The sequence below is a fragment of the Rhipicephalus microplus genome, chromosome 5, assembly GCF_043290135.1.
Source record: "Rhipicephalus microplus isolate Deutch F79 chromosome 5, USDA_Rmic, whole genome shotgun sequence".
Taxonomy (NCBI): domain Eukaryota; kingdom Metazoa; phylum Arthropoda; class Arachnida; order Ixodida; family Ixodidae; genus Rhipicephalus; species Rhipicephalus microplus.
Window position 1 is genome coordinate 123,889,181 of NC_134704.1, and position 19,300 is coordinate 123,908,480.

Consider the following 19,300-nt stretch of genomic DNA (forward strand, 5'->3'; position numbering starts at 1 on the left):
GTGAGCCCGCATATTGGCGCAACGCTGCTACGTACAGGATTCGCGCCTAAACTGTTGTCGTGAGAAAAAGGATGCTCTCACATCTCATCCCTACCTCTCGCGGATATGCCAACATTACGCTGTCACCCGGTAATGCTCCTCAAAATGATGAGCCACGTGTCCAGACAAGCTAAAAAACAACTTTGAAAGCTTACTTTCCTCTGTCGTAAACAACGTTCAGCTCAGCAATACTTCATATTTGACTTCTGAAAACTCAGTGGAAGTGTTATAAATATGATGTGAAAGGTATTGAAAGCTGTCATTTCTTCTGGGAAACCTTTCATTCACAAGTTCACAACAATCGAACGAAAGCAAGATGACGGTTGACTTCTGCCTGACGTTGACATCCTTGTGATGTAGTTTCCTTTATTGTATTCAGGTCTTCGCGTGACCGGAGTTTATTATGTTATTTACTCGTTTATTTTTATTGTTTGAAAATGCAGGCGTTTTTTGCAGTTTATGAATCCCCAATTCTTCGTAATTCAGTTTTAATTTTTGCATTATAAGCTGCTGCAATTTCATCTTATGAAAAGATATTTCTAATAGAATTGCATTGAATAGTTACTAATAATTATGCTTCTTCAGTCTTTCTTTTTTTTCTCACTTCCCGGGCTAATAGGGCTATTTGTGTGCACTGCTATTTAATCCTAACGCGTACTTTTGAGTTACTCAAGCTGCTGCTCAGCTTTTCCCCAGCCTCCCTAATTTTCAAAAATATAGTACTTCATTAATTATTATTATTATTATTCTTATTATTATTATTATTATTATTATTATTATTATTATTATTATTATTATTATTATTATTATTATTATTATTATTATTATTATTATTATTATTATTATTATTACTATTATTATTATTATTATTATTATTATTATTATTATTATTATTATTATTATCCTCAATACTCCGAAATTATAGCGGAAATTATATCTGACCATTCACAAAAATATGCCTTCCGAGTAAGCGTATATCAGTTGTCTGGAAGGCTTGACTGCACTAACATGTATACACACAAGCACAAATATTTCAATGCTTAACCTATACCTAACGTATTCTTAACGTATATGTATACTTATCTACGCTCAACGAAGTTAGTGTCCACGATGGAGGTGCGCTCTTTTTTCTTCGTAATTTTCAGCTTTAAAAAAGCCCCCTGAACGTCAACGATGTCATTTTTTTCAATCGGAGTTCAAATGATAAACCCGAAATACCAGTAAATTTATTGGTGAGTGTTTAATAAATTTTTATATTTATCTGAAAACGTGGAGCTGTATAATTGCAGCCTAACTTCTATAAACAGCCCATTCTCTATGTATATTGGTGATTACCTGTCTCTCCTCATTCAATCTGTCGAGTTCGCGGTGAGTGTATGAGTCATGACTGACTGTTACATTCCCTTTGCGGCGATTACTTTTACTGACATCATGAAATAGCTGATTCGCCTCATTAAGTGACACTTTGTGGTCTTCCAATTGTAGAGGAGCGTATGCAGATTGAAGGAAAAAGATTTAGAAAAAACATACCTTCTCGTAAAACATGGCACATTATGTGACACCACAAACAGTTAGTGGAACACAATGCTTTGAAATCGAGCCAAGCATACTTTAAAACATGAGTATATAAGCAAGGGTGCAGGTTCTAAGATGTACAAAGTCTTTTTAATGTTTTAATGTTTATGGCATGTGAAAAAAAAATTCAGTCATGCAGGTCATTACACGGAACATAAGCATAAAATAACAGGGAGTTTTCGAATAGGGGCCCCAAAAGTTCGGGGCCCCAAATAAATAGCATCAAGGCCACTGCGCATGCGCAAACCCCAGACCATGTTTGGGTTTTGGGTTGGGGACGCTACTTCTGAAGTTCAGCGGAAGCCCTGAGGCCTTCCCCTAAGGTATTGGGTCAGACTAACGTAACGGCACCCACTGAAGTGGCATGACCAAGAATTGGGTGAGTATCCAAGGTGCCGCAGACCCTCGAAATATCTTCGCTCTTGCTTGACCCATAACGCTCATACGCTGAGGGCTTTGGGACATCAAACTTTTGGGCCCCTATTCGAAAATTCTCTAATAACATTTACCTACCCTCTTAAAAAAACCTAGATTTACATCAACAAACTCCTTCCAGCAGGCACTATTTCTAAACACTTCGATAAGACATCCATGTCTTCTAAACTAATTTTTCGTCAGTTTCTTGCTAAGACGCTGCGAGCGCCGACGAGTGCAGACGCGCTTCACGTCGGCTCCTGCTTTCATGAACAACTTCGCAGTGAAAATCACCACGTGCGTTTCTCAGAGTGATATCAGAAGATTCGCCTCGTCATTCATATTCTCAGGATACCAAAGACAAGGTTTTTCGTCGTTTTACGGCCTTTTCTCGGTGCACACCACACGAGACGCTGTTAAGCCTCGCGAAACAGGCCGGTTTCCTCAGGGAGCCGGCGTTGTAAACCCAATGGAATCCACCGCGTCGGCAGGCGACGCGCAAGACACTGATGCTGATTCGAGGACGATGGACTTACAACACGATGATGATGAATCGCCAGCCACTACCGAGAGTGAAGAAGGCTGGCACACCGTCTACTACGGACGTCGTCGAAAGCCCGGGCATGAATCGGTCAGGGACGCTAATGGCGTCCATGGTGCTAACAACAGGGTAGAACCCGGCTCTGGTAACACGCAAGCCAAAACGCAGGAAAGACGGATGAGCCGCATCGAAAAAGCGAGCAGAATGGCCAAGCTGCCGGCGGGAGACTACAAAATTGTCATCCGACCGAGAGGAGGCCTACACGTAGCCGCGCTCGGCCCAACCGATATAACCAGAGACATACATGAAGCCACGGCTACACCGCCAGAAGTCCGGCACTTCGACGTAATATGCCCCAACAAGACACAGAGCATCATGTTAGTGAGCACACCAGACCCCGACCAAGCTGACCAGTACAGAAAAATTAAGAAAATACTCATACGAGGCAAAGAATATGAAGTGGCACCATATGAAACAGCACCAGAAGATACAGCCAAGGGTATGATTAAAGGAACCCCACTGGAAGAAACTCCTGGTAGCATTAGGGTGGCCCTTGTCACTGAAAGAAACCATAGCATCATCACGGCGAAACGACTGGGGAATACTACAACGGTCATTGTGCTCTTCAATGGAAACAAGGTACCCTCCAGTGTGTGCTATGACGGAGTAATAATACCATGCACGCTATACCGCAAGAAAATTGACTACTGCAAGCAGTGCAACATACTAGGACATAGAAGTGACGTGTGACCCAACCCCCGAGATAAACTTTGTGCTGGTTGTGGCATTCACAACCCCAAAGACGACCACCGATGCGACCCTAGTTGTCAAACCTGTGGAAAAGACCACGTTACAGCCGATAAAAGCTGCAAGGCCAGGTCCAAGAAACCTTACATTGTAAAACCGAGACAATGGGCCAGACTACAAGAACATCAAAGGCAAAGCTCATCTCCACCAAGAGGACGTCCACGAGAGCGCTCGACATCAAGAGCCGGAAAACGACAGCAAACAAGATCCCGCTCCGGTTCAAGGAACCGCAGCCCTACAAGCTCCCACCCCAGTTCCAGGTCGGGATCTGCGTCTAAGGAACCAACAAACAAGGTGAGCTGAGTAGATAGAGTACGCGGCTTGCGACCGGAGGGACCTCAGGAGGTTAAAAATAATAACGGTAGCAATAACAACAACAGTCAAGAGTTGGAGTGGCTTAAAGATGAAAACAGACGAATGAAAGAAATGATAGAAAAGATGCAAGCTCAAATGGAACTCACTATGGAACGCGAATGCGGCAAACCCAGAAGCCCTAATATAACTAATACTGTAATACAGGAGGAAACACCTGTAGCCGACGATCGCATGGAGATAAGTATACCCTTCTGTTAAAACGAAAGGCCAAAACGCAGAAAACTACAGATCCCCCAAGCACTAAACAAGAAAGCATATCGCAACAAACAAGGATGGATAACATTGAGAAAAATGTAGACCAGCTAATAACCGCGTTCCAATCTATCCTGGAAACCACCATTAAGACGTCTGTTGGTCTGACGGCCCTAGCAGCCAGGGTAGAAATGCTGGAACGAGAATGCAACCCACAAACATCCGCAGATCTTCAGGGTGTAGTCGCGAATGTTCACCAACAACCGCAGGCACTATATCCCCTGCAGGCAACTCCCACAAAACCACCAACACCTCTCATCCACCCACCTATTTTCACGCCTCCCACACAAATAACGAACAGCGATGGTGAGGCGTGGTAAAGGAAAACTCCGCATATGGCAATGTAACTGTAGAGGCTAAGAAATCTATCATCCAGCAGTACATCCGACAAGGTAACAAGCCAGATGTTATTTTACTTCAAGAAACGCATGGCCTCGCCACACTACCAGGATACCAGTCAGTAAGTCCCGAGCGTGAAGAAGGAAATAAAGCTCTCACTACACTAGTAAGGAAAGAGATTACGGTCAGAACCCATAATCTAGAATATGGATACAACCATATAATGACAGAACTTCTATCTAGGAAAACAAAAGGGAGCAGCACATTTATTCTTAACGTATATTGCAGTTCGTCAAATCACAGACAGCAATTTCACTCTCTATTTAGGCAGGCCCTGATATTAGCTGGCAGCGCCCCGCTCATCATAGCAGGGGACTTCAACGCCGCACACGAGGCATGGGGGTTTGGTTACACCACCCCCCAAGGGAAACGGTTATGGCAGAGCATACAAGATGAACAGCTTACTCTGATAACAGACTTGCATGCACACACACGCATAGGTACAAGCACCCAGCATTACACAACATCGGGTCTTACAATAACCAAAAATGCCCCGGGGGCTACATGGCACAACACATTCGATGATTTAGGAAGTGGCCATCGCATACTCGAAACATACGTACCACTCACCGATAACGACACGATTACGACCATGTGTAACACGAGACGTCCAGTTGACTGGGAAAAATTTCGGGATATCAGAAAAACGATTACTGAACATCCTGACGATATCAAGCAATGGTGCGAGAGCATAATAGACACCGTCAGGATAGCCCCACAGGAAGTAGAAACAAATATCCCAGTTGAGCGCATTGATAACAGATTATTCCACATGTGGCGAACTAAAGAAGCGTTACAACACAAATGGCGGAGGCAAAGACACAACAGAACAATCCAGAAAAAGATAGCACAGCTCAACAAAGACATTGAAAATCACTGCGAGGAGCTGTGTGAGCAACAATGGGTGGAGATATGTAAGGACATAGTCATCCATATTGAAACATCACAAACGTGGAAGTTGCTAAGGTTTCTTTTAGATACCACCAATACCAAAACTGTACAGAGACACACTATGCGTCGTCTCAAACGCGAATACGAAGGAAACGAAGAACAGCTAATGACAGATCTACAAAACATCTACATGCCAAAATCGCCGCCACTACAACATAAAAACTATACAGGCGAAGCCAACCCCAACATGGACAAAAACTTTGAGGTAGCAGAGATTAGAGCAGTGCTCCACAAATTAAATGTAAAATCAGCACCGGGACCCGATGGAGTCACCAACCGAGCATTACGTAACCTGGACAGTGAATCCATAGAATTTTTATCTGGATATATAAACAAATGTTGGACAGAAGGGGCAATACCCGGCGCATGGAAAGAGGCTAGAACAATCCTTATACCAAAACCTGGAAAGCCAATCAACAAAGTAAATCTCCGACCCATCTCATTAACGTCATGCGTAGCAAAAGGAATAGAACATGCGTTTCTAAATAGAGCCAACAACTATCTTGAGGACGGTGAGTACTACCCACATACGACGATAGGCTTTCGTCGTCACCTAGCCACCCAAGACGCCATGCTACAGATTAAACACCAAATCATAGACTACCCCACAAGATCCACACGAGCCATACTCGGTCTGGATCTCAAGAAAGCATTTGACAATGCAGCTCATGAAACAATTCTCAGCCGCATTTCGAACTTAAACATGGGTGAGCGAGCGTGTAATTACGTCACAAACTTCTTGACCAACAGGAAAACAAGGCTCAGCTTAGGAGGCCTTACATTTGATCTCCAAAAATTGGGCTGCAGAGGCACTCCACAGGGCTCCGTAATATCGCCACTGCTCTTTAATCTAATCATGATTGGACTACCGAAAGAGTTAAATAAAATCCCGGGAATATATCACTCTATCTACGCGGATGACATCGCAATATGGGTCAGTGATGGCAGCGACGGCTACATAGAACAGAGACTCCAAGAAGCAATAGGAACAGTTGAGCGATACTTTGAAAGCACAGGACTCACATGCTCCCTGGAGAAATCAGAACTTCTTCTCTACAGGTCAGGAATCAGAGGCAGACCACCCGAGTTCGAGGAAAACAAGCGGCAATATGAGTAAAGTAGGATTTATACACAGGAGGGCACAGCTATACCAACAGTTCCAAAAATATGGGTACTGGGATTAGTCATCGAGGCTAACGGTGCCAACGGCGAGACTATACGCAGACTAAACACCAAAGTCACGAATTCGATGAGACTGATTCGCAGGGTCACGAATAAACACCGAGGTATGAAAGAAGCCCACGTAATTCGTCTAATCCTGACCTTCGTCTTATGTCACATAACGTATGTAGCAGCATACCACAACTGGCAAAAAGCTGAAACTAACAAAATAAATGCACTCATCCGGAAGGTCTACAAACAAGCGATAGGAATACCTGAGTATGCTAGCACAGACCTTATTCTTCAGCTAAGACTACACAATACGCTTGAAGAGATCATAGAAGCTCAGCGGATATCCCAGCATGAAAGGCTCACTTAAACTAAAACGGGAAGAAATATAATGAGTAGATTAGGGATCATGTACCATGCGCAACATGGTGTCAAACATAAAATCCCCAATACAATCAGAGCTCAGATCGTTTCTAACAAGATACCGAAAACATGAACACCATTATCAACACGGACCACAGAAAACACCGAGCAAAAGCACTGCTCAAAGCACACGGCAGGAACAGTAAATCTCTTTTTGTAGATGCTAGCCCATACCCTGAACGGAAAGCTCACACTGCTGTCGTGATTGACACGTCCGGCATTTGTATTAATGCGTGCTCTGTCATAACAAACAATATAGAGGAGGCTGAGGAGGTAGCCATAGCCATGGCTATCACCTCGGACACTCATTCATACTGAGCGATTCGCAAGTAGCAATCAGAAATTTTACGCAAGGACAGATTTCAAAGCAAGCCTTCAGGATCCTCGTTAATAGCCAAGAACTACACAAAGTAGATGAACCCAAATACCTCGTATGGTTTCCGGCGCACACAGAGACTGATACACCCAATCCTAACGAGCTGGCTCATGAGTTGTCGCGAGAATTAACCCGCCGTGCAACCCAACCACACCGCTCGATGATCATCCCTGGCGCCACCATCGTACCACACAAAGACCGATTTACAAGCTACACAGAATACATGCAACACCGCAGAGAAGCAAGGCGCGTCATTCCCGCACCTCATCCGAGTCTAAACAGGCAAGGAGCACCAAAATAACGACAGATACAGACGAACTGCTACCCGAACCCTGTGCACCTCCACAGGAGCTACCCAAACTTATACCCGGACAATAAGTGTAAACTATGCGTATCAGAAAAGGCGTCTTACAAACATATATTATGGGAATGCCCCAGCTTATCAACAAGTTCTCCTGAGGTCCTCCGGGAGCAGTGCCAACTTGTGCTGCTCAGCTCAGAGGTTCAGGACCAAAAATGTGCTAACAAGCAGGCCAGGGAGGCTGTACAGAGACAAGGTCTCCCGGCACCTCCTTGTGCGGTCTAGGCCGGACCACAAACATGCCGGATACGAAAATAAAGTTTATTCATAATCAGTTTCTTGCCTGTTTTGATTTTTTACGTTAACTTTATGTTAATGGTTTATTTTAAAGCTGGAATGCTAGCGTATTGATAGCACATTCACATCAACTGTTTAATGTAGCGAGTACCGAGGACAGTGTTTTTCCCCCTCTAATGCACAATTATTCGCAGAATGAGTAGGAAGGTATGAACTCTCTTGAAACAGTGATCCCTTCAAACGTGCAAGCGAGGGCATCAGTGACTCATCTTCTTTACGTTGCTCTCCGGTTTAGTAAAGGCAGTCTTGAAGCGACACACGAAAGCACACACAACTAAAAAATTGTTGGACTTGAGCCCAAAATTGTCAGTATATGGCCAATATACCAATCTCATTGGCTTAAACTAAGCATGAATGATAGTAAAAATGCAAAGAAAGTTACCCGCATACTCGTCCCATCTTCTGACATCGTTCTTGATCAATCAAGCAGATCGGCTGTTGTTAAGTATCCATGAAAAAATGTGAAACATTCATTAAGGTCGGGTATTTGGAGACATATCGCATTATTGAAGCCATATATAATTACTGCTTGTGTTTACATACAACAAATACACTGTCCAAGAAAACACAGACATATTTGTACCCAGTTGTGCTCAGAAGCTACAACAGCCAGAAGAACAATTAACGGTGCACCGAAAGCTTTCAAGAAGAGCAACATAATTTGACAGACTCAAACTCGACACTGGTTTCAAGCCCTATTTCTTAGGAAGATAAGACACTGTTAAGAGGCTTCGGTCTGTTAGCAAAAAATGGCATACGCACGCTCACAAGTGAACTGTCCATTGTTCAACATGCCGAAGGGCTCTGCGATCACTGCACATTTTTAATCTACACAGTAATACCTTTCGTGTTCTTCAGTGTTAACCATGGCTCACCCACTACCCACCTTTCATACTGAAGTCGAAACGGACGTGATTTTTTCAGCGTAATCTCAACGAGCTAAAGTTGCGTACTTCAGAGAAACTCCGGCCTTTGACTGATTGTAGTTTTTCAGCATGGCTAGTTGTGCGCTTAAAACCCTCACTCTCATCGTCTATTTACCTGTATATTTCCCCACAACAAATGTATTGTGGCACAAACAACGTTTTTGTGGCTGACCCCCCGGCATTCGCCATGCCAGTCTTGTTCTACCTTTTTCTTCCCATCTCATTCGAGACACATGTAGATAGCTTTCTGTTGCTATATCCTCATGTACGGTGCTTTCTAAAGGATGCATAGAATGCGGCCTTTTGGTACATCATAATCACGAATGACGAATAGCGCAAGACCACGAAAACAAACCGGAAAAACATAATAGCGTTAGCTTCTAGTTCATGCTTTTTATTATTTTGTTATCTCCATGTTCTTGCTTTATTCATCACCCTTTGCTGTGGTTTAATAACTCATACGTAATATTGCAAAGATGACTTACCTTACGCATTCGTTGAATCGGACCTAACACGAGAGACAAGCTTTCGGATTCAACATTTTGGTTCTTCCAGTAATTTTTGTTTCTAGTGAGGTAACTGATGAGAGACAAAAATGAAAAAGTACCGCGAGGTTACTGCTGAGCATGACGGCGTATTGAACACACTGTAACTTTTCCTATGAATATATATTAAGGCAACCCGACCTCTCCACTAAACGTAAGTGGACGTATATGCGACACTGTTCAGTCACTAATCATTTTCGTGCATGTCACAGATAAAGCCTTTCTCATCTACCAGTACGTAAAAAGCTAATTGAACACCACATGAGCCAAACGATTTTGCTTACGTGGCTGTTCCATCGAAACAAAAATATTTCTGTGGTAATACACTCGAGCTATTTTAGCCGTGCACACTCTACCACACGAGGCCGCGGCTTCCACCTCTTATTAGAAAGGGGAAAAAAAGGCAAAAGAAAGACAGGCAGGTTAACCAGCTTGCACTCGGTTTGTTACATTACGTCGGGGAGAGGAGATGAGAAGAATGAAGAAGGCAAGGAGGAGAAAAAAACGCGATGAACCAGTACGCGCGCTCACATATCAGCGTTCAGCGCGCACACCCAGGTAGTCACAATCGAGAAATTGAGACCGATGCCTCTGTGGTTGTCTAAAAATTAAAAACAATATTCAAGACGTTAAAAAAGGTTTGCAAGGCCTGTATCCAATTAATCCAGAAGCTGAAGTGCGCATTGAGTTGTTGGACTTGTCATTATGATGAGGGAAGTGCGTGTCGTGGTCATGAAGGACTTCAACAAGGCGCATACTTGTAGGTTTTCATTGTGCAAATCTTCTGCGTACGATGTAGTAGTACACTGCGGGGGATTATGCAGAGGATCTTATGAGTGCTTAGTGGTAGTAGGAAGGGCCACGCGACATCCGCTACCAGCACCTGTAAAGCATCTGTGTCTTTGCAGCTCTAAAGATGGAAACGTCAGAGGCACAATATGACGTAAAGTAGACGCATAGCCAAACTGGACAGGGAGACAGAAGAACACGCTTTTCAGGTATGCCTCACACAATGGGAAGAGGCGTGCAATGGCCTCGAGAGACAGATGCATGGTGCGAGCGCTTGGCGCCTTTTCTGGCACCTTCTGGATCCGGAGGAGACCAAGAGCGCTCAGGGGCACAAGATTAGCAGGCTCGTATACGTGACATTGGGGGCACGCCAGATAAGCTTCTTCAGGCTGTTCGCGACCGCTATTTTAGAGCAGGGGAAAAACACAGCACGCAATGTATGAGGGAGACAACAATGAGAAGCTAGACACGGAGTTTAGTGAAGCCGAAATTAGGGCAGTCTTAAGCAACCTCCACACCAGGTCTTCTCCGGGCCCGGATCGGGTAACCAACAAGACTCTACGCAACCTGGACGATGAGTCAATTACGCGAACGCGACTGACGGAATACGTTAACGACTGCTGGCGAGAAGGCTCCCTCCCCGATGCGTGGAAAAGGGCCCGCGTGGTCATGATTCCCAAACCGGACAAGCAGGTGACAATTGATAACCTAAGGCCGATATCGCTCATGTCCTGCGTGGGTAATGTCATTGAACACGCTGTCCTGACTCGCGTTACTGATTACCTCGAAGACGCTGACGTCTTCCCACCCCACGATGGTCGGATTTCACCGCAACGTCTGCGCACCGGACGTGATGCTTCAGCTGAAGCATCAGATTGTGGACAGCACTTCTAGTTCCACCAAGGCGATTCTCAGCCTTGATCTAACAAAAACTTTTGACAGCTTCAAGCATGCGGCGATTCTCGACCATGTCCGATCGCTGAGATTAGGCCAAAAATTTTATAACTATATACGCGACTTTCTCACAGGCAGGCGGGCGAGCGTCATTGTCGCCAACGCGGAATCACCGGAATTCGAAACGGGTCCTACGGGTACGCCGTAGGGCTCCGTCATTTCGTCCATGTTGTTTGACCTCGTCCTCCTTGGCCTACCCGAGAAACCAGCGACAATAGAGGGTCTGCATCACAGCCTTAACGCGGACGACATCACCCTCTGGTTCCACGGAAGAGGATGAGATGGCCACGAGGAGCAAACGCTGCAGATGGGCGTGGACGTGGTGCAGGAATTCTTGAAAGGTACGAGACTCGAATGTTGGGCGGCTGAGTTTGAGCTATTGATATACAGACCCACGAGAAGGGGCCGCAAAACCGTCCTTTCCGGTGGGGGGAGATCCATGTCCAGCTTCAACTGACAGATCTAACACCGGGAGTGAAGAAAAGAAGATGGCGAGAGTACTTCGACCGAATGGAGTAAACTGCAAACCGCCTGTGGTCACGTGAGCTCGCCAGCCTTCGTGCGCAGCGCCCAACTAAGCCTCGGCAATCAGGTGTCGTCCACTCATGCAGTGACGTCGTCCTCCCAGACTACGTCCACAACACCCTCGCTCTAGGTCCGAAGTTCGCCGTCGACCGAGGGAGGTCTGCACCCGAGCTTCTTTCAATGGTGTGCTCTGTGGCTGGCCATGCTTCACCTGAGGATTCAGACAGGTGCATCTCAGAAGGCGTCGACGTGCTCCTACGGGGTAAGCCTACCAGCAACAGCCTTCCGGTGCGGAAGACGACCAAGTTTCTTCGAGACAATGAACTTTGTGTCGTGCCGTCAGATAAGGAGGGTGGTTTTGCCGTTCTTCCTAATTGCTTGTACCTGGAAAAGGCGGTCACAGCTATCGAATCTGTTTTCAAATGTTGTACCGACATTCGTCTAGATAGGGTAAAAACGCAGGCCAGGGAAATGTGTCGTAAACTAGAGTTAAAACAGTTAGCACAGCACATTAGCAAAAGTGACAAAAATGGGCTCAGCATGTTTTTTTCTGCCAAAACACATAAGGTGGACATGCCTTTCCGTGTCATTGTGACAGAAAGTGGTACGTGGCAAAAGCAACTAGGCTTGTTTATTCAGACCCATCTAAAGTGTCTAAAGATTGACGACCCATTTTTGATCAAAAACTCACAGGTTCTGATAGAATTTTTCAAACAGTCAAATCAATCTAATCTTTTCGGTTTTTCAATTGACATAAAGGACCTATACTACTCGCTGCCTCACGATGAGGTACTAGAATGTATAAGGGATAACATAGAAATTTTCGGGAAATTGAACTTCCAATTAAAAAGTGGCATTAGTTCGCGGAATTTTCTTGACCTGGTTTTGCTGTATCTTACGTCTACTTTCGTTCAATGGAATGATTGCATTTATCTGCAGAAAAAGGGTGTTTCAATTGGTTCATGCATAGCACCTCTACTCAGTGATCTTCTATTGGCAAAAATGGGCAAAAAACTGCAGGAAAAGTTAGAAGGCTCGCATGTCGTCAAAATTTTTAGATACGTGGATGATTTCTTGGTTATTCTAAAGTGTAAGTCTTCTATGTTTCACTCGTTGGCCACTCAAACTATAGGTGTGTTCGAAAATTGTTTGCAGCCTCTTGTGGTGACACATGAAATGCCCGATAATGACAAATTACGCTTTTTGGATTTAAATCTGGTTTTTAGCCCACAGCACATCTGTTGGTGTTATGAACCACGTGCGCAGAAACCTCTACTCCCCTTTTCTTCTGCTCACAGTAAGATAGTTAAGCAAGACATAGCACGAACCTGCCTTGAGAATGCTTTAAATAGGTCTTGCGCCCACAATATCTCTGCGAGCTTCAAAGCTCAAGTTTCCCGCCTTAAGGCTTCAGGCTTCCCCGAGGCGTTTATTGCGTCTGTTGCAGAGACGATCCTGCGGACTATTAAGGCGGAGCAGAGGACGCGACAGAATCTGATCAACACGGATACAGAACGTGAAAGGATAGCCGTGATTCCATACATACACCAGATATCACATAGGCTCAAAAAAATCGGAAAACGTGTTGGAGTTCGTGTCCTGTTCTCAGCACCGTTCAAATTAATCAGCTTCAACAAATCTACCAACCCCCTGAAAACGAAATCATCAACAGATTGCAGAGTTCAACATCGAAACAGGTATGCGGCCTGCTCCCGGGAAGTCGTCTATAGGACCCCCCTTTCATGTGGTGCTTGTTATGTCGGAACTACCGGAAGGTGTCTGAACGATCGGCTGAGAGAGCACGCGAACAATGTTAAAAACGGGAAAGATGGTTTTCTTGCCAAGCACTGCACTGAGTGCAAGTGTGTTCCCCTCTTCGAGGAAACAGCGACGTTGTACAAACACAGAGATGTAAGCACCCGGGTCATTGTAGAGGCTGCGCAGATGGCACGCGAACAGGTGCCTTGTGTTAGCAAGCCCTCCGTGGCTTTGTCCGAGAAGGAGCGCAGGTTCCTCGAAGGATTCGGTGCGGGCAGGTAACGCGAACAGGTGCCTTGGATTAGCAAGCCCTCCGTGGCTTAGTCCGAGAAGGAACGCAGGTTCCTCGAAGGATTCGGTGCGGGCAGGTAGCTTTACCTTTCTGGTTCGGTTTCTTCTAGGTTTTTCTTTGCTGTTTTTCAGTGCCTTTGTATTTGTGTTGTTTGTTTTTGGTTTTCTTACTCATGTTCTGCTCTTGTGCCATGGTCACTGTCTCCTCTATATATTTTCGTGCTCTGCGCAATAAACTCAGTTGGAAGTTAGCGCTCGTGTCTTTCGTGTCCTTCTTGTCTCTGTGTCGTCGCTTTGTTCTCGCGCTATAACTATCGTCGTGGTGGTGGGGGTGGCTGTCGCCTAAGAGACGTCGGGCGATCTGCCGGAGTAGGACGTCATAGTGTCCGTTCGAATTGCGCACTAGTTATTTTTGACCTCCGTCACCGACGTCAGTGTTGTTTTGTATTTCTCACAATACCAGCAGCCTCTTTGAGCTTTGAGCCAATCCGTACTTTCTGTTTCAACACGCCCCATTCCTCACTTACTAATGGCCAGCCTCTTGAAAAAGCTTCCTGTGGCCCATAGCAGGTGGTGCTCGTAGCAGCTCGGCAGGATTCCGCATCCTGCGGCTCTACGTAGCGGGCACTAATTACCCCGTTGCAGTATACACCGCTTATACGACCCATTCTTCAACATTTATGGCACCGGAGGGGTTACCACGAGGAATGCTGATGTAGACATCGTGTATTAAAAAGCAACCACTATGTTCTTGTTACATGAAATGTAAGCTCGGACCTTAATACTGTTGAAGTCCTTGACAGGGTCATAGTAAGCGGAGATACCGGGTGTATAACGTCGGTTTCTAAAACATTCTTGACTTCATTTCACGCTAGAAACTCAAGTATTTTGGAGACCATCGTCTGATTTCGGAGTCTTAGACGGTCCGATGGTGTAATACGCACAAATAAGACGTTATAGTTCGTTGAAACCACCTTAGACATCACTGTACGTGCATGCCGCTAAAGGCGGTGCAACACCCAGAGATTTTCGTTGTGGTTCTCGACTGTAACCTGCGTGAAGTCATTGTTCTAATCATCACTGCTTGCCGAATACAGTTCGCCGGACTCGCTGCAGGCGTCACTGAGTTTACTGTCCATTTTGTCGAGGGGGGGGGGGGGGAGTGAGAATTTATTAGACGGCAGAGAGGTCGACCTGAGATAATTCGGTCTAGCCTGCTACTCTACACAGGGGATAAGGGAAGGGTGAAGGAAAGAGGGATGAAGGGTGATGATGGGGACAAGAAGAGGTGGTGCGTGTGTACAGTAGTCACTTGGCACAGTACCCTACAGTCTAGCATCTAGTCCAGTGCTTTTTATAAAATCTAAAACAGCATTTGTAGCAGTTTTTGACACTGTTTGGTCATTCATTGCTGACAATACGTGGCTTTCACTCAATGGCGTTTGTCCGATGCTTGCCAACGTCGCAGTTAGCATTGTTATTTGCGCCACGTGTAATGCACAGTCACAAAATATGTGAGCTAAAGTTTCGCGCACTTGGCAGCGCTCACAATTCGGGCTGTCCGCACGACCGATTAGGTGGGTGTAGTGGCGAGTGAAGGTGACTCCCAGGCGAATTCAGTGCAGTATATTATTAGCATGTCTTCGGCTGATTTTATCTGGAAGACGAAAAGTCATACCCGGGTCTGTTTCCCGCAGACGCTTGTTCCAGTGATCTGGTAGCGAAAAGTAAGTGGAAGCGCTTTCGGGCATGAGCGATCTCAACAACGTACTGATGTCACTTCGCGAATACGGTACTTTAACGTACATAGGAGCGTTGAATACTGCCGCTCTTGCTTTGCTATCGGCTGTTTTGTTGCCAACCAGGCCGCAGTGTTCCGGAATCCGTTGGATTGTAATCAAGTGACTGCTCCTGTATGTTAGGTCAAATGCTTGGACGATTCCTAACGCTAAGTCGTAAAATTTGCCTCTTCTTGAGCAAGAATGAATAGCTTGAAGCGCTAATTTTGCATCGGACAGAATCGTCCATTTACGCGGTGCTTGGTCGTTCACAAGTTTCATGGCTTCCTGTATCGCAACCAGTTCTGAAGCTGTCGAAGATGACATATATGATCTAGTTTGTACTGCCGGGAAATACCGAGTTGAGGGATCATGAAGCCTGCAGCTGAGGCGGACGAAGTTACGGATCCATCGGTGTAAATGAGCACAGAGTCGCTGTATTGGTCATCCAAATGTGCCAAGGTGAGTTGCTTGAGGGTAATATAAGAAACGCGTGACTTATACGAAATTGCACATATGTGAAGGCACACCAGTGGTTTATTCAATGTCCATGAAGGCACTGCAGGGATTACGGCCAATGCAAAGCCTGAAGGAATCATGTGTCTATGCGCATGGAGGCATCGCGAATAGTTACAGCCTGGTCGGTCCGCGTGTAGCGACGACAACGGGTGCTGTGCGTGTCGGGTCAGCAGACGAAAGTACACTTGAAGAGGCTCATAGGACGTGTAAACCTGTATAGGGTAGGTGAGGGACTCCTCTATAGTGCCAGAGGTTGACGTGCAGCGTGGCAGGCCAAGGCATATTCTCAGTGCTTGTGTCTGAAGGCTATATAAAGTACGAAGACACGTTGCCCGCATGCCGGAAAGTACAGGTGAGCTGTACCATATATAGCCCACAAATAATGTCTTGTATAATTGCAGAAGACTTTTCTCTGAAGGGCTCCATCTCAGTCCTGCTATAACATGAAGAGCACACACAAAACTGATTAGTTTGTTCCGCAGCAGAGTCACATGCTTTGACCAGGACAGGTTTCGTTCAATGACGACCCCTAAATAGCGGTGGTGCTTGACTGCGGGAACCACTGCTCCGTCAGCGACGATTGGGTATCGCGACATTGATTCCTTCGTAAGTGCGGCAGCATGCCTGGAAGGTGTGCTGGCGAGTCTACTTCCAGTGTAGGCAAAAAGAAATATCCATGGCTAGGCGAGGAACGTGTCAACACTGTCACCCTATAAACAAGGAGCTGTGCTTCCTTCAGTACTTTATGTTAAGAACTCTCATAGTTTCGTCCAGCAGCCTGCTGGAATATGGGTTGGTTTTAACACTGAATTTCCGATATGAATGCCTCAAAAGTATCCACATATCAAGCTCGGGAAGAAAATTCCTGTTGTCATACCACTATAATTTACTGTAGAACTTCCAACGAAACTTTAAAAAAAAGCTTCTTATATTTAGTGGGCGTGAAAGTCTACGCCAGACTGGTTATATAAACATCTGCTGCTCTTGAACATATATCTGTGCGTGCAACATCTGCACATATTTTAGGGTCATGTCATGACGTGTCACTCAATAAAAAAAAATTCCGACATGGTCAACTTCCCTACGAATGCTTCGCATAACGTGGATTCCCAGGTACGTGGTATCTGCCGAATTTTTTTATTTTAAGTTTTTTTATTCCTTAATTTTGTTTTATTAAATTTGAGACGTGTTGGCGCACAAAGAATGCGCCCGATACTCCTTAGCTATTCGAGGTGTCGAACACATAGCATATAGGGTCCAAAGTTTTCAACGTAACAAATCTGCAGCACACACATACTATATGTGCACGTCAATAAACATTGTTGTTAGGCTAGTTGGTAGCTCGTCATATTGTAAGAAATTCAGCCCAACTTTGAACTCCCACGAAACACGCACACACATGTACACACTCTTTCACACGAGAAAAACACACCACATACAGCGCTCACTACGAAATTCCAGTTGGTAGTAAGCGCTGTGTGAGGTGTGTGTTTCTCGCGTAGAAGAGTGTGTGAATGCGTGAGTGTTTCGTGGGAGTACAAAGTTGGACTGAATTTCTTACAACATACAGTACACAACTTCGCATAACAGCGAAAACGCGTTCAGCAATCCCACACATGTATGTACTTCGCATTACAGCCAAAACATGTTCAGCAATCTCACACATGTACGTACTTCGCATAACAGCCAAAACACATCTTCAGCGATCCCACACATGTATGAGCCCGGTGATGTTAAAAAAAATGTAGAAGCCGCTCGCTATTGCCAGTGTTCTCGCTTATGTGTATGGTGAACACGTCGCTAATGTGAATATTCAAGCGTATTAGGACTTAGTATAGTATTAGTTCGTTAATACATGACAACAATCCTTGAGTGCGAACAACTGTGCCCTGTATTTCAGCGCGAGCTTTGCTCACAAAGAAAAAGATACTCTCCATGATTCTTGAAAAATTTATGCGAAATGCCAATGTGTCTCGTCTATCGAGATGTCATGTCTTACGAATAATATCAATGAATACCTGCTACGGGGAGAAGAACTTTTAGAGAATTCCCGCCTTGAACTTTGTGTTTGTCAGAGTGTAAGATGTGAAAAATATTTTAAGCATCAGTTGGCTAAAATACTTATGAGAGATTAATGAACTTATTTGCGTCAAACTGTTATTCAGCGCCACTTCGAAGTACAGCTTATAAATATTTTGAAGGAAACACACACCCCATTAGCCAACTTCGCGAAAATAAAGATATATTTGTCTACGTAACCCAACATTCCAAGCTGACTTTGAAAATATCTGGACTTGTCCTTGCCATGTGGCAATCTTTATTATGCGCCTACGTTTAACTACACCTGCCTCCGATGGCATCGCCATGACATGGGATCAAGTCGAAGACCACGTGCTATGTAACAAAGCATCCCAGCGATTAAGTAGCTAGAAGTTGTACGCCCTTATGACTTCTCGCTAGCAAAGCAGATGTAAAAAAAAAGCTCGCCACAGTGCAAACAATATCTGATCATCTTTTCTTGTTTCCGCGTGTTCAGTGTCCACCCTGTTTCATGAATATCTTCCCTCTAGCACGACGTTTTTTTATTCTAAGCGAATTCAAAACATATTCACTTATACAGAGGCAATTATGAGGCGTTCCACAAAACAAGTACGATCGGCGAGACTAAATAGTACTCAGTAGATGTACAGTTTCTCACCTGTATATCAACATCCACACCACAGACAACAGCAGGATGCAATCGGTGATGCTTATAGAAAATGCCATGGTAGACGCGGATTTCTCAACACTGACGTTAACCTCGTTGCGTTGCTTGAGTTAGCACTAGAGTCTGAAATGTCGGTTCCTATCCGTGCTGCGCTCGGGCGGATGTGGTTAAACTGTTTACACAGGAAGTGTGGCCTTGTGTAGCGGTCTATGCAGATGTTATCGATGAGACCAGATTTTCTTGCTTTTCTTTTTTTGGTGCAGGAAACTCTACCGCCTGATGCAAGATGCTCCGTAGCGTCTTTTTTCTGTTTTTGATCGCTGTAGCACCTGCCCAGTATTGGACGTGATAGCATTACAGAGATCGTTTCACAAATAATCGGGCATCGGCGGTGGCAAGTTTGGTTGTGAGTGATAGATCGACGTTGCCGAGAGCAAAAATGTGAGATAAATGTAAATATAGATATAGTAATAGACCTTTCGAATACAAGCCTTCTGCGTGGTGAGCAGGGGGTACACCACGGAGCCT

General features: G+C 45.0%; 1 protein-coding gene across 1 annotated transcript in view; it reads right to left on the reverse strand.

The window, feature by feature from the left end:
• Positions 1-18,907, reverse strand: part of LOC119173732 (cytochrome P450 3A24) — a 59,396-nt gene extending 40,489 nt beyond the window's left edge. The window contains exons 1-3 of the mRNA XM_075895898.1: positions 18,764-18,907; positions 9,392-9,485; positions 8,363-8,415 (exon numbers count right to left, since the gene is read on the reverse strand). Of these exons, the coding sequence (XP_075752013.1) occupies positions 8,363-8,415; positions 9,392-9,485; positions 18,764-18,831 (215 nt within the window). The 5' untranslated portion in view covers positions 18,832-18,907. The remainder of the gene's footprint in view (positions 1-8,362; positions 8,416-9,391; positions 9,486-18,763) is intronic.
• Positions 18,908-19,300: the final 393 nt, after the last annotated feature.